This window comes from Pinus tabuliformis, chromosome 3_1, assembly GCF_031772625.1.
Source record: "Pinus tabuliformis cultivar Carrire ecotype Pingquan chromosome 3_1, CPIR1, whole genome shotgun sequence".
Lineage (NCBI taxonomy): Eukaryota > Viridiplantae > Streptophyta > Pinopsida > Pinales > Pinaceae > Pinus > Pinus tabuliformis.
In genome coordinates this window covers 782,999,533-783,015,516 of record NC_142301.1, presented here as the reverse complement: position 1 = coordinate 783,015,516, position 15,984 = coordinate 782,999,533, and the positions used below count along the sequence as shown (strand labels likewise).

At 37.4% G+C, this 15,984-nt stretch overlaps 1 protein-coding gene across 6 annotated transcripts in view; it reads left to right on the top strand.

Moving 5' to 3' along the window:
* LOC149189738 (uncharacterized) overlaps nt 1-15,984 on the top strand; it is a 295,417-nt gene that overhangs the window by 49,313 nt on the left and 230,120 nt on the right. For 5 of the 6 annotated variants that reach the window (XR_016255924.1, XR_016255923.1, XM_089411922.1 and 2 more), the window contains 3 exons: nt 14,969-15,155; nt 15,246-15,308; nt 15,415-15,523. Coding sequence is in view for 4 of the 6 variants with exons in the window: in XM_089411922.1 (XP_089268048.1) it covers nt 14,969-15,155; nt 15,246-15,308; nt 15,415-15,523 (359 nt within the window). In the remaining 2 variants the exon portion in view is untranslated. The remainder of the gene's footprint in view (nt 1-14,968; nt 15,156-15,245; nt 15,309-15,414; nt 15,524-15,984) is intronic. The other variant, XM_089411924.1, reaches the window with a different exon arrangement.

The window sequence follows — 15,984 nt, the reverse complement described above, 5'->3', positions numbered from 1 at the left end:
TGTTTTTGAGCTGATTTGATGATGATGATGACTTGAGATCTCGTTGGAGGGGATTGTGCACTTTTGTAGGTGATGACATGATGCCATAGCCTTATGACATCCCCTTCATGTGGCGTGGAGTGATGATGTGGGCTTGATTGATGATAATGTATTGATGAGGAGGGTTTTGCTTGATGATTGGACACCTTGTTGATGAGGAGATGGGTTATTGATTGAGAAGCACCTTTGGACACATCCATGGCATATTTTGATGGAGGCATCCACTTTTAGAGTATGATGCCACCCGTGGAGGTCTTTTTACTCACATGTGTGGGTTAAAAAGAGGCTTATTATTATGTTTTATCATTGATATAACTATCTTTGAGGTCAACTTGTGACCTACTTAACTTGTAATCACATATTTTATTATTTATTTAGAGATTTTAGTCAATTTTACTCCTAAATTGACTTGGTTTCCCTCCTATAAATAGAGGGAAGTCAATTTGGAGAGAATTCATTGTAACACTCTCACTCATTCATTTGAGAGTGCACACTAGTAGCATTTATGTAGCAAATTGTTATGGGGAGGATATTGTGACTGGAAGGAATTTTCACTTGGAAGGTAGTTGTGCTTCTATGGTGATTTTGTGCAAATTTATTGTAAGTATCTTCTTCCATTTTGTAATTGTTGTAGAATTAAGGTTTCACTGAAATTTTCACCATATGTGTTGAATATTTTATGGCTTTAACATCTCCTATTACAAAATTATCATCTAGTTTCAATCAATGAACTTTGGTTTAGTTTCCTTGACTTTCTATCTCCAATTGATTGAAAGTCGCTAGGGTTTTGATGGAGAGAAGTCTCTTTGTTGCATTTGCTCTCTCATAACTCATTCTAATTGGTCTTCTTCCATAGACCTTTCCCTTTGACTCCATTAGCTCATGATTGGGAAAAGAAACTAGTCCATTAGTGTGTCAATTCTATAAAATTTAAAACTCTATTTTTTTTTATTTTTTAATGCTTTCTAGGGTAAATTAGGGTTAGCTTACAACAAAATATGCATTAAATAGCATAAAAACACCTTGGACATCATAGTCCTAGAGTTAGGCTTTGCATATACTAAATTGAAAAAGCAAAAATATATTTTTTTTACGCATTTTCAACTACTTTTAGGGCTGACGTCTAGGGATTTATCCCTGTTTTACTTGTTTTAAGCCATTGAAAATTTGATGCAACATATTTCCTAGTTTACTCATTAAATAGGCTTTGTTTATTTCTTGCTTATCATTAATTTTATGCTATTTTGGTACCGCTATCATAAATTTTGCATGCTGTAAATTGTGCTGCTCCAAAACCCTAATTTATAACAAGAAGTTATAATTTTACAATATGTATTTGGGAACCTATTTGAGCCTCTTTAGGACTAATTAAGCCCTCTAGATTTTTAGCCATAGGTTCCTTTGAACTTGTTACCTTGGAATCACATCTCAATCTCACACGAAGCCCTACTTTATTGAACATTATCCTTGGGTGTTTTATTTAATGGAACCTTTGGAGGGCATTTGGCCTAGGAGTACTTGGGTTATCTAATCTTCAAGATCCATTGGGGAAGCTTCCCTTGTGGGGATAATATTCGACCACAGAACAACAATCCGACCATAGAACAACAATCCGACCATAGAACAACAAGAGAGTAGTTGGTAACGTGACAATGGATCCTATTGTTGCCCTTAATCTAGAGTGCTTAGTGAGGCTTATGCACTAAGGTGTTAGGTTTTGTGGTAACAGTTTCACAAAACAGTTCACAATGGGAATTGGTCTGAATCAATTGGTTCGTTATTGAATGGATTGGTTTAGCATTTGAATTGGCGAGTTCACTATTGAATTGGCTTCTCTATTTGGTTCAGCCACCAGTGCGGAGGTTGAAGGGTCCACAATGGCTAGTTATGGTTCAAATCTAATCTATCTTTGTAAGTTGATAACATTGCATCAAATTAACTTGGCCAACAAAGAGGAGGATAATCCTTTTTCGAACTTAGATTGTCATGTCACCCTAAAACACTTGGATGTTGAAGTGTGAGTACAAGATCCAAAGTCGATTAAATGAATCATTTAGAAGGATGCTTTTACTGTATAACTTGGGCTACCATGTCATTCCATTATCATTGGGATAAGAAGCTTGAGTACCATGTTCTTAGTTGATTTTATAGAGGAAGAGGATACACCCATTCTGGAAGACAGATTGCCATGCCATTCAGAGTTATGAGGAGTAGTCGAAAACCAAGACTTGGGTTAATTGAGTGATCTATGACAATTGATATCCCCACTTTTTGGGGTGCATTGCCACAAATTTTGGGATATCACTCTAGAATGTGGATTGCCACAACTTTTGGGATCACTAGAAGTTGAATCCTATGCACAAAACCATTATCTGACTCAATAGATTGATGAAGGTACTACCATTCCAGATCTGGAACTGCCATGTCCTTATGGTACTCTATGAGTTGAAGTTGAAAAATATAACCCATAGATGGATCTACAAACTGAGGAAGAGGATCCTTCCAATCTAGAACTGAAACTGCTATACCATCCTGTAACATTAGCAAATGAAGCTCAAGTACAGTAATTTGTGTGAAAATTTCAAATCTGAAATCCTATTGCAACAACTAGAATTTGTTTTTCTAATTGGTAATTGTTTTAACAATTTATCTGCGACGACAAATATCAAATAAATCACACTGCAATCTTCACAAATAAAACTGCGGAAATAATAGCGCTAGAAATTGAGAAAATACTAGCGCACAGAAAAAATGACATTGTTATTTTTGCACAAATGTCCTTGGAAAAACCCAATGTGGGAAAACTGGTGCAACAACTAAGGGTTTTATTATTAAGCAGCAGTGAAATTTGAGTACAATCTATGGATGCCCAATTGGCAATCCAAACAACAAGAAAATTTGGCCAAAATTATTTAAGGGAATTACCCTTCTTCCACAAGCAACCCCGACACAAATTTCTTTTAGAAACTCATCTTCCTGGAACCCTTACGCTAGCCTTTGCACAGTGCTTGCACTCCCTATGACGTCTAGCCTAGAACTTCCTCTGATGAAGTCATTTTGCCTGTCTCTGCTAGGGAAATCGCTTCTTCGGCACTTTTGGAACCTCTGCTCGTCCTCTGGAACTGAACAAGATTTTTCCTACAGCCAAATCGAAATGCTCTTATGAAGCAGCTACGCAGTCTTCTGTGCTGTGTCACTGGGAATAACTCGGCCTTTTGCTGCTGCCTCTTCGGATCTGGAAATCCTTCTCCAGATCACTGTCCCTACCCCTCATTGACTCTGCTTCGATCTCTGGCTTTTTGACAACTGCTGCTTCTCTCTGGAAATTGATCTGCCAAGGAATTCAAACTGCTGGTGCATCTTTTCTAAGTGCCCATCGACTTCTTTTAATCCTTTGTTGAGACTTCAACGGCCAAGATTAAATCCTAATCAAGGGTTAGGATCATCTTGAAGTCGATCTGTGTGAGTTTCTAGACTATTCTCACCTTGACTTAATTAATTATGATTAATTAACTATATTCCCTAAGTTTAGACTTAGGAAATATTTATAAATAGGTTAATAATCTAATTAAGTCATTTCTAGGCATAATTTCCAGAAATGGTTTCTAGATCTTGGAGATCTCATGTATTCTAGCCTCTTCACCAAATTCGTGGCTAGAACACATCCGATGCTACAAAAACTAACAATTGGAGCTGAATCAATGATTTGAGAAAGTAGATACTCTTCCAATACTTGTGCTTCCATGCCATTCATAGGAAACTTCCTTAATGCTATATTTCCTTTTTTTTGGTTGAAAGGTATAAGGATTTTTATTGCAATTGTACATAATCTTGTTATATTCAATATCCAACTTGTCGTGACCCTTGCATTGGCGATTTCCAAAAAGAACTACCGAGCAGAGCTGGCAACCTTAGATTTTTTACTGTCCTGCCCTCTTTACTTCTATTTTCTGGATTAGCTATAAGCTTTTACAATTTACAATATTATCATTTTTTGTGAAAGATATGTAGGTGAGGGGTATTTCTTCCGTCATATTACCTAAGACTCAAGAGTTGCACCTGGTCTCATCCTCAAGTCACTTAGGACACATATCTGGGCTGTTGCCTGCAGTGACGTGGTTGCAAGAAGTCTTTAGGTAGTGTTTCAACACTCCTACTCCAAACATTCAATGTAGAGGCATGGAAATTAGATAGCAATAAATTTATATGTTTAGTAACACACTGGAAACCAATATGTACAATAACTAAGGGGCCTTAATGTTTATGATGTTATCTTCTTCATTTTCCTATGCAATTCATTGTTTACTTTGCAAACTATATAGAATCCCCAGCATTACTTGAGATTGTATGTCTGTGCTTGAGAATTCCATAATCATTTCTTCTTAGCAGTAATTTCCTTATTAATGGCCAATTCTGCCATTGTAGAGTCAAGCGAGTCAGTGGTAGCTGTTTATTCATCTAAAATTAAGGAACTTATTAATCCCTATGATTTGTTTTTTTCTTCTTCAGATTATAAGTAAAATTTCACCTTTCTTGGCTTTTTGTACATGGATGTCCTTTTGAATTTATTAAAAGTTTACTTTTACATATCATTGAAACATCATCTCTAAGACTTTTAATATTAATTTTTTTATGAAAATATCTTTATATTCGATATTTCAAGTACAAAAACATAATATACAACAGATTGTCTTTACAGGCTGAATAAACTAAACAGCCTTGAGACTATAATTCTGCTTAGTCAACATCACTCCTTTTGCTATAAATGACTTTCTTCATAGGTTCTTCTGAGGCATCTTTTCAAAAAGGAATATTTCAACCTACTTTCAGTCCTCATGCTCCGTTATAGATATCATAGGAAGCATTAGTAAACAAAAACAAAATAAATCCCCTCTGCATTAAAAAATGTCCTTTCAGAAGCTGAAATTTGGATTCATCCTCTGAAGTTCTGTTCAGATAGGAAGCCCCTCCTGCAAATAAGGGTGTCTTTAGACAGCTGATCTGCTAATGTATTGATTTCTCTATAAACACAAGTAAAGGAAATTTCTTGAAGATTCCCCTTTACCTCCAGAAAATTGATTCATGATACAATCAAGAATTCTGCACTGATTGTTAGCCCAATCCACCATTAATTTAGAATCTCCAAAGACTTGTAACTTTAATAACCTTTTTTCTATTGCTATCTTCAAAAGGAGCCACATTGCATAAAGCTTTGCTGTATTATTTGTGCCCAACTGTTGACTTCAGATGGAAGTAGTGAGATTGATTGAGATAATGGATAAATCCAGCCCCACACTTCCCTGGAGCTCCCTGGCAGGCTCTGTCAAAGAAGATCTAAGCCTCTCCAAAGTCAATAATATGCTCCTTTAGAGTTCTAGCAATTTGTTTTAACTTTTAAGGAACCCAGCTACCTTCACATGCACATCTGATTTTGCGAGCAACCTGAGCTGGAGTCAACTTTAAGCCTGGAAAAATCATTTTGTTTCTAGATAACCATAAACCCAAGACCATAAAGCAAGGTAAAGCCCTAAAAACCTTTTTCAGATTTGTCAACTATCCACTAGAATCCTCTGTTCCGATTTATTCTTTCCATTTGGAATCTGCAGAATTTACAAACAGTTCTAGAAAAGGAACAATGAACAGACAAATGATCACTGTTTCCTTGCAGCTCATGCACAGGATACATCTCCCAGTGTTCAGCATATTTTTTTTTGGCAATTATCCAAGATAAAACTTTGTTATCTAAAGCTAGCCACAGAAAAATATAAGCCTTTAGAGGGCTTGCTAACTTCCAAACTATCGGCCGTCACTAGATTCTTACTTCTACCTGACCTTCTTCCATGTTAGCTGAATAACTCAGTTTTGCAGTATATTCTCCAGAACCCTAGTTCCTACACCACTTCATTAAATCTTCTTGATCATTCAGTCATGTCACTGGATTTTAAAACTTTTACAGATTTTTTCTCTCCTCACCAATAACTCTCGGCAGATTCAAATCCTCTGCCTGTTTCTGACCCTGAGACCATACAGTCCTTCCATGATTCAATGCTGCATCTTCCAGTGAGAAAATCCTCATGTGTTGAAGGTCTGAAAAGGCTTCAGATAATCTTTACTTGGCTTTACATCCAATCCAAGGGTCTTCCGTTATTCACACTTTGTTCCCTCTCCCTATCTTCAAGGCTGCCCACTTTCAAATTAGTGGGAAAGCCTTCATCAATGCTTTCCAAACTATAGATGCTCCTTGGAAATTAATCTTCCATGGAAACTCTTCTCAAGTATTTTGATTTCATTACCTTCTCCCAAAGATGATCATTGTAGACTAGCCTCTGCAAACTTTTTGCTGCTATTGCCACGCTGAAAATGTTAATTTTCATAAAGCCCCAGCCACCTGCTTCCTTCAGATTTGCCATTTTTGTCCATTTTAGTAAAGGTATTCCTTTCTTCTCCCTCATGCCTATCCAAAGAAAACTAGAGCACTCTTCTGAATTTGTTAAAGATTCCTTTTGGAATGTGTGCAATTGAGATCCAATACATAGGAATACTCTCCAAGTTATCCTTGGCTAATACTAAATAACATCATCTAAGATTTAGGAAGCAATAATAAGTTGAGTGGATTTTCGTTGTTTCTTCTTTAGTTCTCATAAGGTTTGTCTGGTGTAGTGCTTATTTGAATAGTTGCTTGCGTTGTCATGTGTAGTGTTTACTTGTAGGCTCTTTTGAAATTTATTGCTTTTGTATTTTTGTTCCATTTTTTCTTCTTCTTTTTAATAGATTATTCCTCCATTGTTTCTTCAACATTTTTTTCCATGGTGTTTCTGAACTATCGTTATGGTGTTTAGTGTTTCCAAACAAACGAGATATCGTTGAGTTCATGCAGAGGGTTTAATTATTTGAAGAAAGTGGCATGCTTCTATTTTTTAGTAGTTACATATAAAATTTATATCTTTAATTGGAATATATCAATGTTGCAAATAATGTCTTTTGGAATATGTTTTTGGGCTAAGTTGCATGATATGGGGAAATTGGTACACATTTCAAAAATGGAAATGCACTGGAAACGTGACCCCTTCGAAATGGGGAAACATGCACATTATATTGAAACTTGGAAAGAAATCATTATGAATAAATGAACAAGAACATTTAAGTGACAAATGTAAATGACACGCAATGTTCCACCTTCACTTATATTGGTTTCCTCATCATTGGTATCACCCTTTGTCTCTACCTCAATTCTCTAGGGGCAACAATCAACAATACCCAGTTTTGATGAAACTACCTGATCCAAGCTTTAAATATGCTACGAAAAGCCTAGCATGCCCAATCAATGATTTTGGTTTGAGTGAAGGGTATGTTTTTGTAAAGGCCATGATAGAGAAGTCCAAAAAGCAATATCACTAACATCAAGATACATAAAGGGTGTGGTGCTCTTGATTAACTACCAATACCATACCTTCATACATGATAGAATCTAATGAAATAATTCTGAAATTGTGAAAACTATTAAGTTTGTTGAATTTTGAATAGGATATCTACTTTCTCCATAAGATTGATGAGGTTGGAAACACTCTCAAACAACCTGAAACAATCAATGGTAATGTTAAAAATTTAAGTAAGCATTCTTTTGCTTTAAGAATTTAACAATACCATTAATTAACAACATTTTGGTGCAAACTGAGAGTGAAACCCCTTTTCAAGAAAAAATTCTGGTCTGAGAGGTTTCTAGAAGTCTCTTTAATTCTTGCAACAATTATTTATTCCCAAATTCTGAATTATTGAAAATTAAAATCACTATTATTTTAAGAATTCAATCACACATTACAACAGATAAATACTCACAACAATTCTCCTTCATTAATTAATTTAAGGAAAATTAGGGTTTCGACCCACAGAGAAATTACAAGGAAATATGCATTGACTGGAACTTGTATGTAACGTACCTCCTTCCCACCCATAGACCACACTAAATGTAGAAGAGGGCAATTACTGTGATTGACCCGTCATCCGACCTCCATTGTCTTGTTACGGAGATGGGGTCTAAAAATTTCGTCATTTTCAAGCTCTTCAAAACCCAAAATGAATAATGCCATTGTGTTCATCTCGTCGAGATCTTTCCAATAATATAAATTTTACCTAAATTTGACTCCTAGATCAAAAGTTAGGGCCATTTAAAGTTCAACCAATAACCTCTTACCATGTCATCATGGTCTGCCATGTGGCGACATGTCACTGCCATTTCACCACCCCATGAGGGTCCACATCATTATTCCATGTTCATGGTTGCCTTCGTGGCTATGCCACATCATCCCAGATTGGGACCACATGACCAACCCAAGGCGTGCTTGTTGAGAGTTTTTATGTTGTATTGATAATAAGGCATACAAGGCCTGCACTGCAATGTAACCTCGGGCTTAAAAACCCCGAGCATTCCTTATATGCTTCCTTGGTAATCTACAAGGGTGACGTCTATTGAGAAATCTAGGGTATTAGCATTAGGTGATTTCTCTTCCAATAGTGACTGCTTGTGAATGCTTTTTACTTGTTTAGATTAGGATCTTCTTCATGTTAGATTATTAATGTTCTTCTTCATCAATTAGTAACCAATGCATGAAGATAAATAGACAAGAGACATAGCATGTAGGCTATAAGCCAGGGCCAAAACCTCATACTCTTTGAGAGGAAAACTCACACAAATTCTTCTTATAGAGATTCCAATTGACGAATACCAAGACCAAGACCCTTGACCTAGTAGCCTCTCCAAGACCAAGACACACGTCCTTTTTCCATCTTCTCGTCTTCTCTTCCACTTCAACCTTCTTCATAGCATAAATTGAGATCATCTCTTCTCATGACAACGAACTTTCATGTCATCAAAACTACCTTACTGCACTTGATGTATCATCGAGACATGTTGAAGAATCTAGGGCATGGAGTTAATGAGATTCTTCTTTACATGATAACTATTAATGCTTAGCTTGTTAATCATTAGTGTGTCTTCTTTAATCATTAAATAGCTACCATAACAAAGAGACAAGAACACAATAAGTTGGCATTTTTCCAGGGCCAAAACCTCTCCCTCTTGGAGAGGAAAACCCACATAAAATTCTTCTTATAGAGATTCCAATTGACAAACACCAAGACCATGACCCTTGACTAACTGAGCCACTCCAAGACCAAGCCACCAATCCTCTTCTTCATACTGCTGAAATCATCATCTTCACTGCACCATGGAGACATACATTACTGCTGCAACATCACTGAGAATATCCCTGTACTTCCACTGAGAGACTCATCATAGCTATGAGCTTCATGGCTGCTGCATTACAACAGAGATCACATCGATCTTCTTTACCATGTATATTCCGAGACAGTGAGACAGTGATCATCAAAATCGTGACTGTGCTTATGATATATGAAGGCCGAGACAGAGTTTGATAGGGATCCTTGCTGAGGGTGTATACTTGTGACTGCACTTATTATGACACCGAAATTCATATCATCTCTTTTTCACTGAGGAGTATACTGCTTCAGTAATGCACCGAGGCCTGTAAGGAGGAGACTGAGACTTCTTAGCGAGATTTCAGGTGAGTCCGAGATGGTATCTCTACTGTGCTTATCCGAGAGAGTGCTCCTTAAAATATGCAAAGTCCAGACCTATACCCATCCGAGTTTCTTCAGAGAGATGCGAGATACTTCTGTGTTCTTTTGCGGTGACCCCAACTGCCTATTTATAGGTGTATGTCCATGCATGCAAGCCGACATGAATTAATGAATTGTTGTGTCACTTCATTTGAGCCGACGTGTCTATTCTTTATGTCAATTTTGCTGGCCGACTTGACTGTTCTTTTCATTGTTTTGCTTGCCTTGTTTCAAGAGGATTGTGCTGGTCTTGGAGGGTTGTTCTTGACTTTAGGTTGACTCATATACATTTCATAAATGCTTAGGAAGATCTCTTTGACTCTTTGAATTTCCTAGACCTATGGAATGAGCAAGAAACTCATTCTTATAATTCTAAAAAATAATTTTTCTTTTCTTTACAAGTACAAAGATCAAAATTACATTTATATATACCGAACGTAGTTACGTTTTCTTCAACAAGACAGAGGTGTTGCAAGGTAGCATCTATACAACGATTATATTCATGTCATAGATTGCTGCCACTGTGATCCGAGCTTTAGTCTTGTTGCCTCTGATTTCCCTTCAACACGTTGCCATTCAAATTGTTATTTCATGTATCACTGCCCATCCGAAATACAAAGAGGGAGATCTGAGTTCTGTTGACTGAGATCAACCCTTTACTTTCCCTTCATCTCTTCTTCGCTGTCCCTTCTTCTTTTATCCGAACTTGACATCTAAATTTGTTACTCCTTTGCTGTTACTGTGACCTGGAACTCAGAGGGATCCAAATTCCCTTACCAATTACTGAACTGTAGCCTTCACCGAATCACTGAAATGGTTGTGTATCACTAGTAATCCGAACTTCTTCTTTAGTCACAGTCATCTGAAAATTTCAGAGGAGGATGTTCGAAATTCTATGTTAAAGGAATAGGCCAAGGTGCCTATTTATAGCTATTGGTGCATATTAATAAGCCGACATGATACTTCGAATAGGTGTCTTCTTGAATAAGCTGACATGAGCCATTATTTCATTTTGTAGGTCAACATAGGAAGAGGACTGTGTGCTGTTGTTGGAGGGCTATTTTACTAGATTACATTTGACATGACATTGACTCTTTGACAAATCCTAAGGCTCTCAATTGGAGCCACTAATAAATAAAATCTCTTGCTCATGAAACACATGAAGCAAGCTTTACAAAAATAATTTTATTCTCTTCTTTTCATCATTTACAAAGATCATAATTGCATGTCATTATGAATACTGAACCTAGTTACATTTTACAACAACGTCACATTGATGATCCAAGCCTCAACCCTTTTTCCCCGCAACTTTTGCATCGTGCCTCCTTTTGGAAATTCCTGAGGTGACGTCACGCTGCGTTCCTCGCCTTGGCACATAAAACCTAGTCCTTTCTCTTGTGCCTCTTGTTTAAAGTGTCGGGATGACAACATCTGCCACCGTGGCTTGGCCCTACCAGGTCTTCGACCCGCCCCTGCAAAACATAATTTTTTGTTATAAAATTCATTTGGCTCTTTAAAAGGTTTCACTGACCCTGAGGTCTAAACGATGCTGTTGCTGTCACTTACCCTATTCCACTTCCGTCCCGCCCTTGTCTTCTTGGCCAAAACACTATGTGCGTAATGGAAAAACTCCAGGGGTTGCAAAACCCTAGGGTCCGCCCACCTAATAGTTCTTGTGGTTCATAGCAACAACGACACGGATAAGACGAGAAATCTCTGATAGGTTCCACCCAACTCTTGGTGTGTTTAATATATGAATATGTGTATATATCCATGCAAGGATTCATACTAGGATGCCTTGGACACTTAATCGATCTTGCCATCTCTCTTGAGCAAATCAAGGTCTGGACATTGTGCGTACATGTAATATATATAACCGCTCTCCTTTTAAGCTTCTTAAGGCCTTGGATTGGTTCTTCCATAATCATAGACGTCCATCGACGATGTTGCCCCCTTGGGCCGGTGTTTTATATAAAACACTATCTCTCCTGAGCTTGCAAGTCTTTGAATCGGTCCACACACACACACACACACATATATAACTATATACATATATAATGCTATCTCTCCTGAGCTTGTATTACACAGGGGATTTGTTCCTATTAATAATTATACACAGGGGCCTGATATTCAATTCATTTTAATGCAAGATTCAAGTTAATAACAATTTTTTAGCTATCTCTCTTATGCCTAAGCTAAGCTATTTAGGCAGATTTCAGGCCCATATTAACACAAAGAGACATATGTTGCTCGGGACTGAGGAAACTCATGAGATTCACACTCATAAAGCAAATACAAGAACCAACCATTCCTCAGAAAATGCACATAAATCAACATTTCACATTCACATAGGAAATCAACACCCCTCATCATTAGCACAAGCATTTAATTAATACAATAAACATATGCATATTATTAAGATTTACAAGAGCTTAAATGAATACTTATCTTATAAAAGAAGTTTGGCAACTGAGATTGGGACTCCACCCAACCTGAGATTGGCTTGCACTGCAATCCTTTCTTGTAGCCTATCACCCCTGAGCCAGATTCAGAGCTTGGGGAGTGCTTTTAGGGAATAACCAATGTTGCCAACTGAAACAAGGAGTCCAAAGACCATTCTATCTGCACCCACCAGCTATCCAGGGAATCTGGAGGTTGCTCCACCTCCACCCTTCACTTAGTATAGGGAATCCAGAGGCTATACCAACTCCACCCTCAACAACACAGGGAGTCCAGAGGCTATACTACCTCCCCCCTCAACAACACGAGGAATCTAGTGGCTATACCACCTCCACCCTTAGACCAATATCCTCAGAAGCTCCACCATGAACCGAGAATCTAGAACTCTTTGAGAAAAGCCATGCAGAATCTCTTCAGACTCCACCCTACATAGGGAATCTAGAGCTCACCAAAGTAATTGCTTAGCCTGCAACTAAGCAGAGAATGTACCAAGACATTCCTTCTCAAGGAATCCAAAAAACAAGGCCTCTACCAAAACTTGGGAATCTAGAGTACTTATGTCCTGCACCAGAGTGGTGCCCAAACCACCTCTTTGCTCTAAGCTAACTTTCTTCCTCTGTTATTTGGCCTGCATATTAATCTTGACTTTTATTGCTCAACCTTGCTTCAACGCGCTAAACGTAATCCTCGCTTTAGCTATGTATGTTCTTCTGTTAAGCAACTTCCAAGGGGAAGCCTCTTCTTCTCTTTGATACTTCACATGTTTTGTTTTGCATGAGCTCTCTTTGCTTCTTGATGCTCCACATGGACGAATGCTCTCTCTTGCTTCACATTCCCTCCTTTTTGCTCTGTCTCCCTTTTCAACTCCTCCCACGTCGTTGCATGATTCTCCTTCCTCTGCCCTTTTGGCTCCTCCCATGACATGGCATGATTCTCCATCGAAATCTTCCCCACGTTGCCTTCCATCATGTTGGTCGCTCTAACTACCTGATGGAAGCAATTGTCATTCCTCCTCCACTAATGGAAACCCTCCTGCCAGTGGATCTGTTGGTCCCCATGACCTGCCACCCTGTCATTTTGATTGCCAATTAATTTATTTTTTTATGATACCAGCTGATCTTGCTTCCATATGTGAATCGACTCCTCAGATATTTCCCAAGCACCTCTTGCCCCAAAGCTCTGAATCCGTGTCCTAATTTCTCAGTCCTTTTTATTTATAGCAAAATTGATTTAAAAATATTAACAATAGGGGTATTTTACCAGGGTTGTCACATTGTAACTAAGCCCCATTAGAAGAATTCGGCCGAATTTTGGCCCATTGGAAATTAGCTTTTGAAGGAATTCAACATGGAGAATTTTGCCCACCTATTACCAACAACTCATCTCTGCACCTTCTAGTCAAATAGCCTTTGTGCCTCAAGAAACTTGTCCCTAGCAAATCAGCATCTCCAACATTTCGACCTCCATCTTGCTTCAACAATTTGGCCACTTGGAAATGCTCTTGAATCAACCTGCGATCTTCCTCTTTCTCCTCAGTCTAGATGAGCCTCTCGCTCCGGAGAAATCTTATTCGCTCTTTGAGAAAATTTCTTTCCCAAACATGCAGTAGTTGCCTCTCTCTCTAGTTATTGTGTCTTCATCTCTCCCTTAGGCTTTCATTTATAATCTTCATCAAGCCCAAATACCTAACCCTAATCTCCCTTCTAGAAGACCTAGGAGATCAATGGTTGAGACTATTTCTGAGTCACTTGAATAATTTCATTACTTATCTTTAGAAATTGACTTAAATGTCCACAATAATTAATTAACTCTAATTATTGTACTTTTTGCTATGTTAGACTTGGGATAGAAGACATAAATCACTTACTCCATCAAGTAAACACCTAAAGAGGCAATAAATCATCTCCTACATGCTAAGACACCAAGCCTGTGTAGAAGGCCTTTCGAAGCTACGACAAGCTTCAACATATTAGGCAACAAAATGAAAAATGGGTGTCCCAACAATTAAGTCAAGGCTAAATCAGACAAATTTCAATTGGAAACACATTGTATAGAAGATGAAACATGTTTCAGTTTGTATGAAATACATTTCTGACATGTGAAACATGTTTCATGTGAACTGAAAAGCATTTCAGTTGAGTTTTGAAATGAAAACGTAGCTGAAATGTGTGGGGGGGGGCCTGCAACATAGTTTCTAAGGGTCCTGAAAGAAACTTATTGGACACATAAAATGTATATCTTTAATTGGAATATGTTAATATTTCAAAAATTGTCTCGGGGAATATGTTTCTGAGGGTCTCTTCTTTTGACAATCTCTTGGGTTGTCCACTTTTCTAGTCTTGGACAAATTCACGTAGTATTATGTATCACTGTACCTTTGTCACAGTTATATATGTGTTTTGAGGCTGTACTACTGCAGGTTTCTTTCTTTATGTTATTTTCAACAGTTTTTAGGAGTTGTGTTTGCATTCCCACATTGTATTCATATTGGTTGTATTGTTCAGTCCCATTGACCCACTTTTGTGGTCATTTGTCAAACATTAATAAAATTATCTCATCTTATCTTATTGGAGAAAATTAGAAAATGCTGTTAACTATTAGCAAACATAAACTTGGACCTGAAAAACAAGGAAGAATTGGCAACTTGAAAAACGCTGAAAAAATTGGAAATATTGGGAGAAATTGGAGATATTTTCAGCGCTGAGTATATTCCCTCCTTGAACCTTGATCTTCTGAAGAAAGTAACCGAGTTTATCTTTATCAATAGATGTAGAAGGGCTATATGCTTGTTACATACACATTATTTAACCAAGCTAATCCTTTTTGTTGTCAGAAGTGCAATTCTCATTGGTTTGGACGAGCTTCTTCATGACCATTATCAAGAGAAGATTAAAATTGTTGAAAGAGAGTCGAAAAAAGCAAGGATGTACTCATCTGATAGCTCAGATGAGGAGGATGATAAACGAGGAAAGAAGAAAGAGGAGCAATTGTCTGAGTTTGTTAGTGAGTGTGAAAGGCAGGTATGGGGAATATAGTTCCATCTTAATTTTTATCTTCCTATCAAGAGCATCTCTTTGTTCAGTATACTTTACCCTTTATGTCTTATGCAGGTGCATAATATTGCTGCAACAGTTGAGGTTGCATCATGGGGTGAAAGAATATTTGGTTCTCAGGTTTCTACCTTACTTTTGTTTTGTTTTGTTTTATTGTTCACTGGCAATACCTTATTTCATGTTTGCTAGTTAGGGTAGTGGATGAAAAGTTTATTTGAATGTGCAGAAATCCTCTCCAGAACTGCTTGTTCCAACAGTTGATGTGTGTCCCCTACTGCAAAAACTTTCAGAAAACAGCGAGCTCAGATTAATGACAGGCTTGAGTGCTGAAAATGGTTTGTACAATGATAGAATTGTGCCATAGTGATGAACTAGTAGTTAATTTCATTTCTTGTTGAGGGATTTTACTTTGACTCTGCACATCTACATGTCTCAAGCTCTCCATCTAATTCTTTTGAAAGAATAAACAAGGTAATTCTAAGGGAAAATCTATTCTCTCCACAGAAACTTTCTTGGAAGGAGGACCATAATGTGCATATATTGTAGACCATCAAATTTTATTTAACATGTTTTGTAATTAAATACATTGGTTATCTTTGAAAATCATGCTATTATTGTGCACTATTTCAACAAATCATCAATTTAAATACAAAAGACTTGTGCACATCTATTGTTCACTTTTTGGATGGGTGCATTTGTATTGGTTAATGTTGGAAAATGTAACTAGATTTGGTCTTCATCAGTGTTGATAATATCGGTATCGACAAAATATTGGCGAGGGTCCTGAAAACATCTT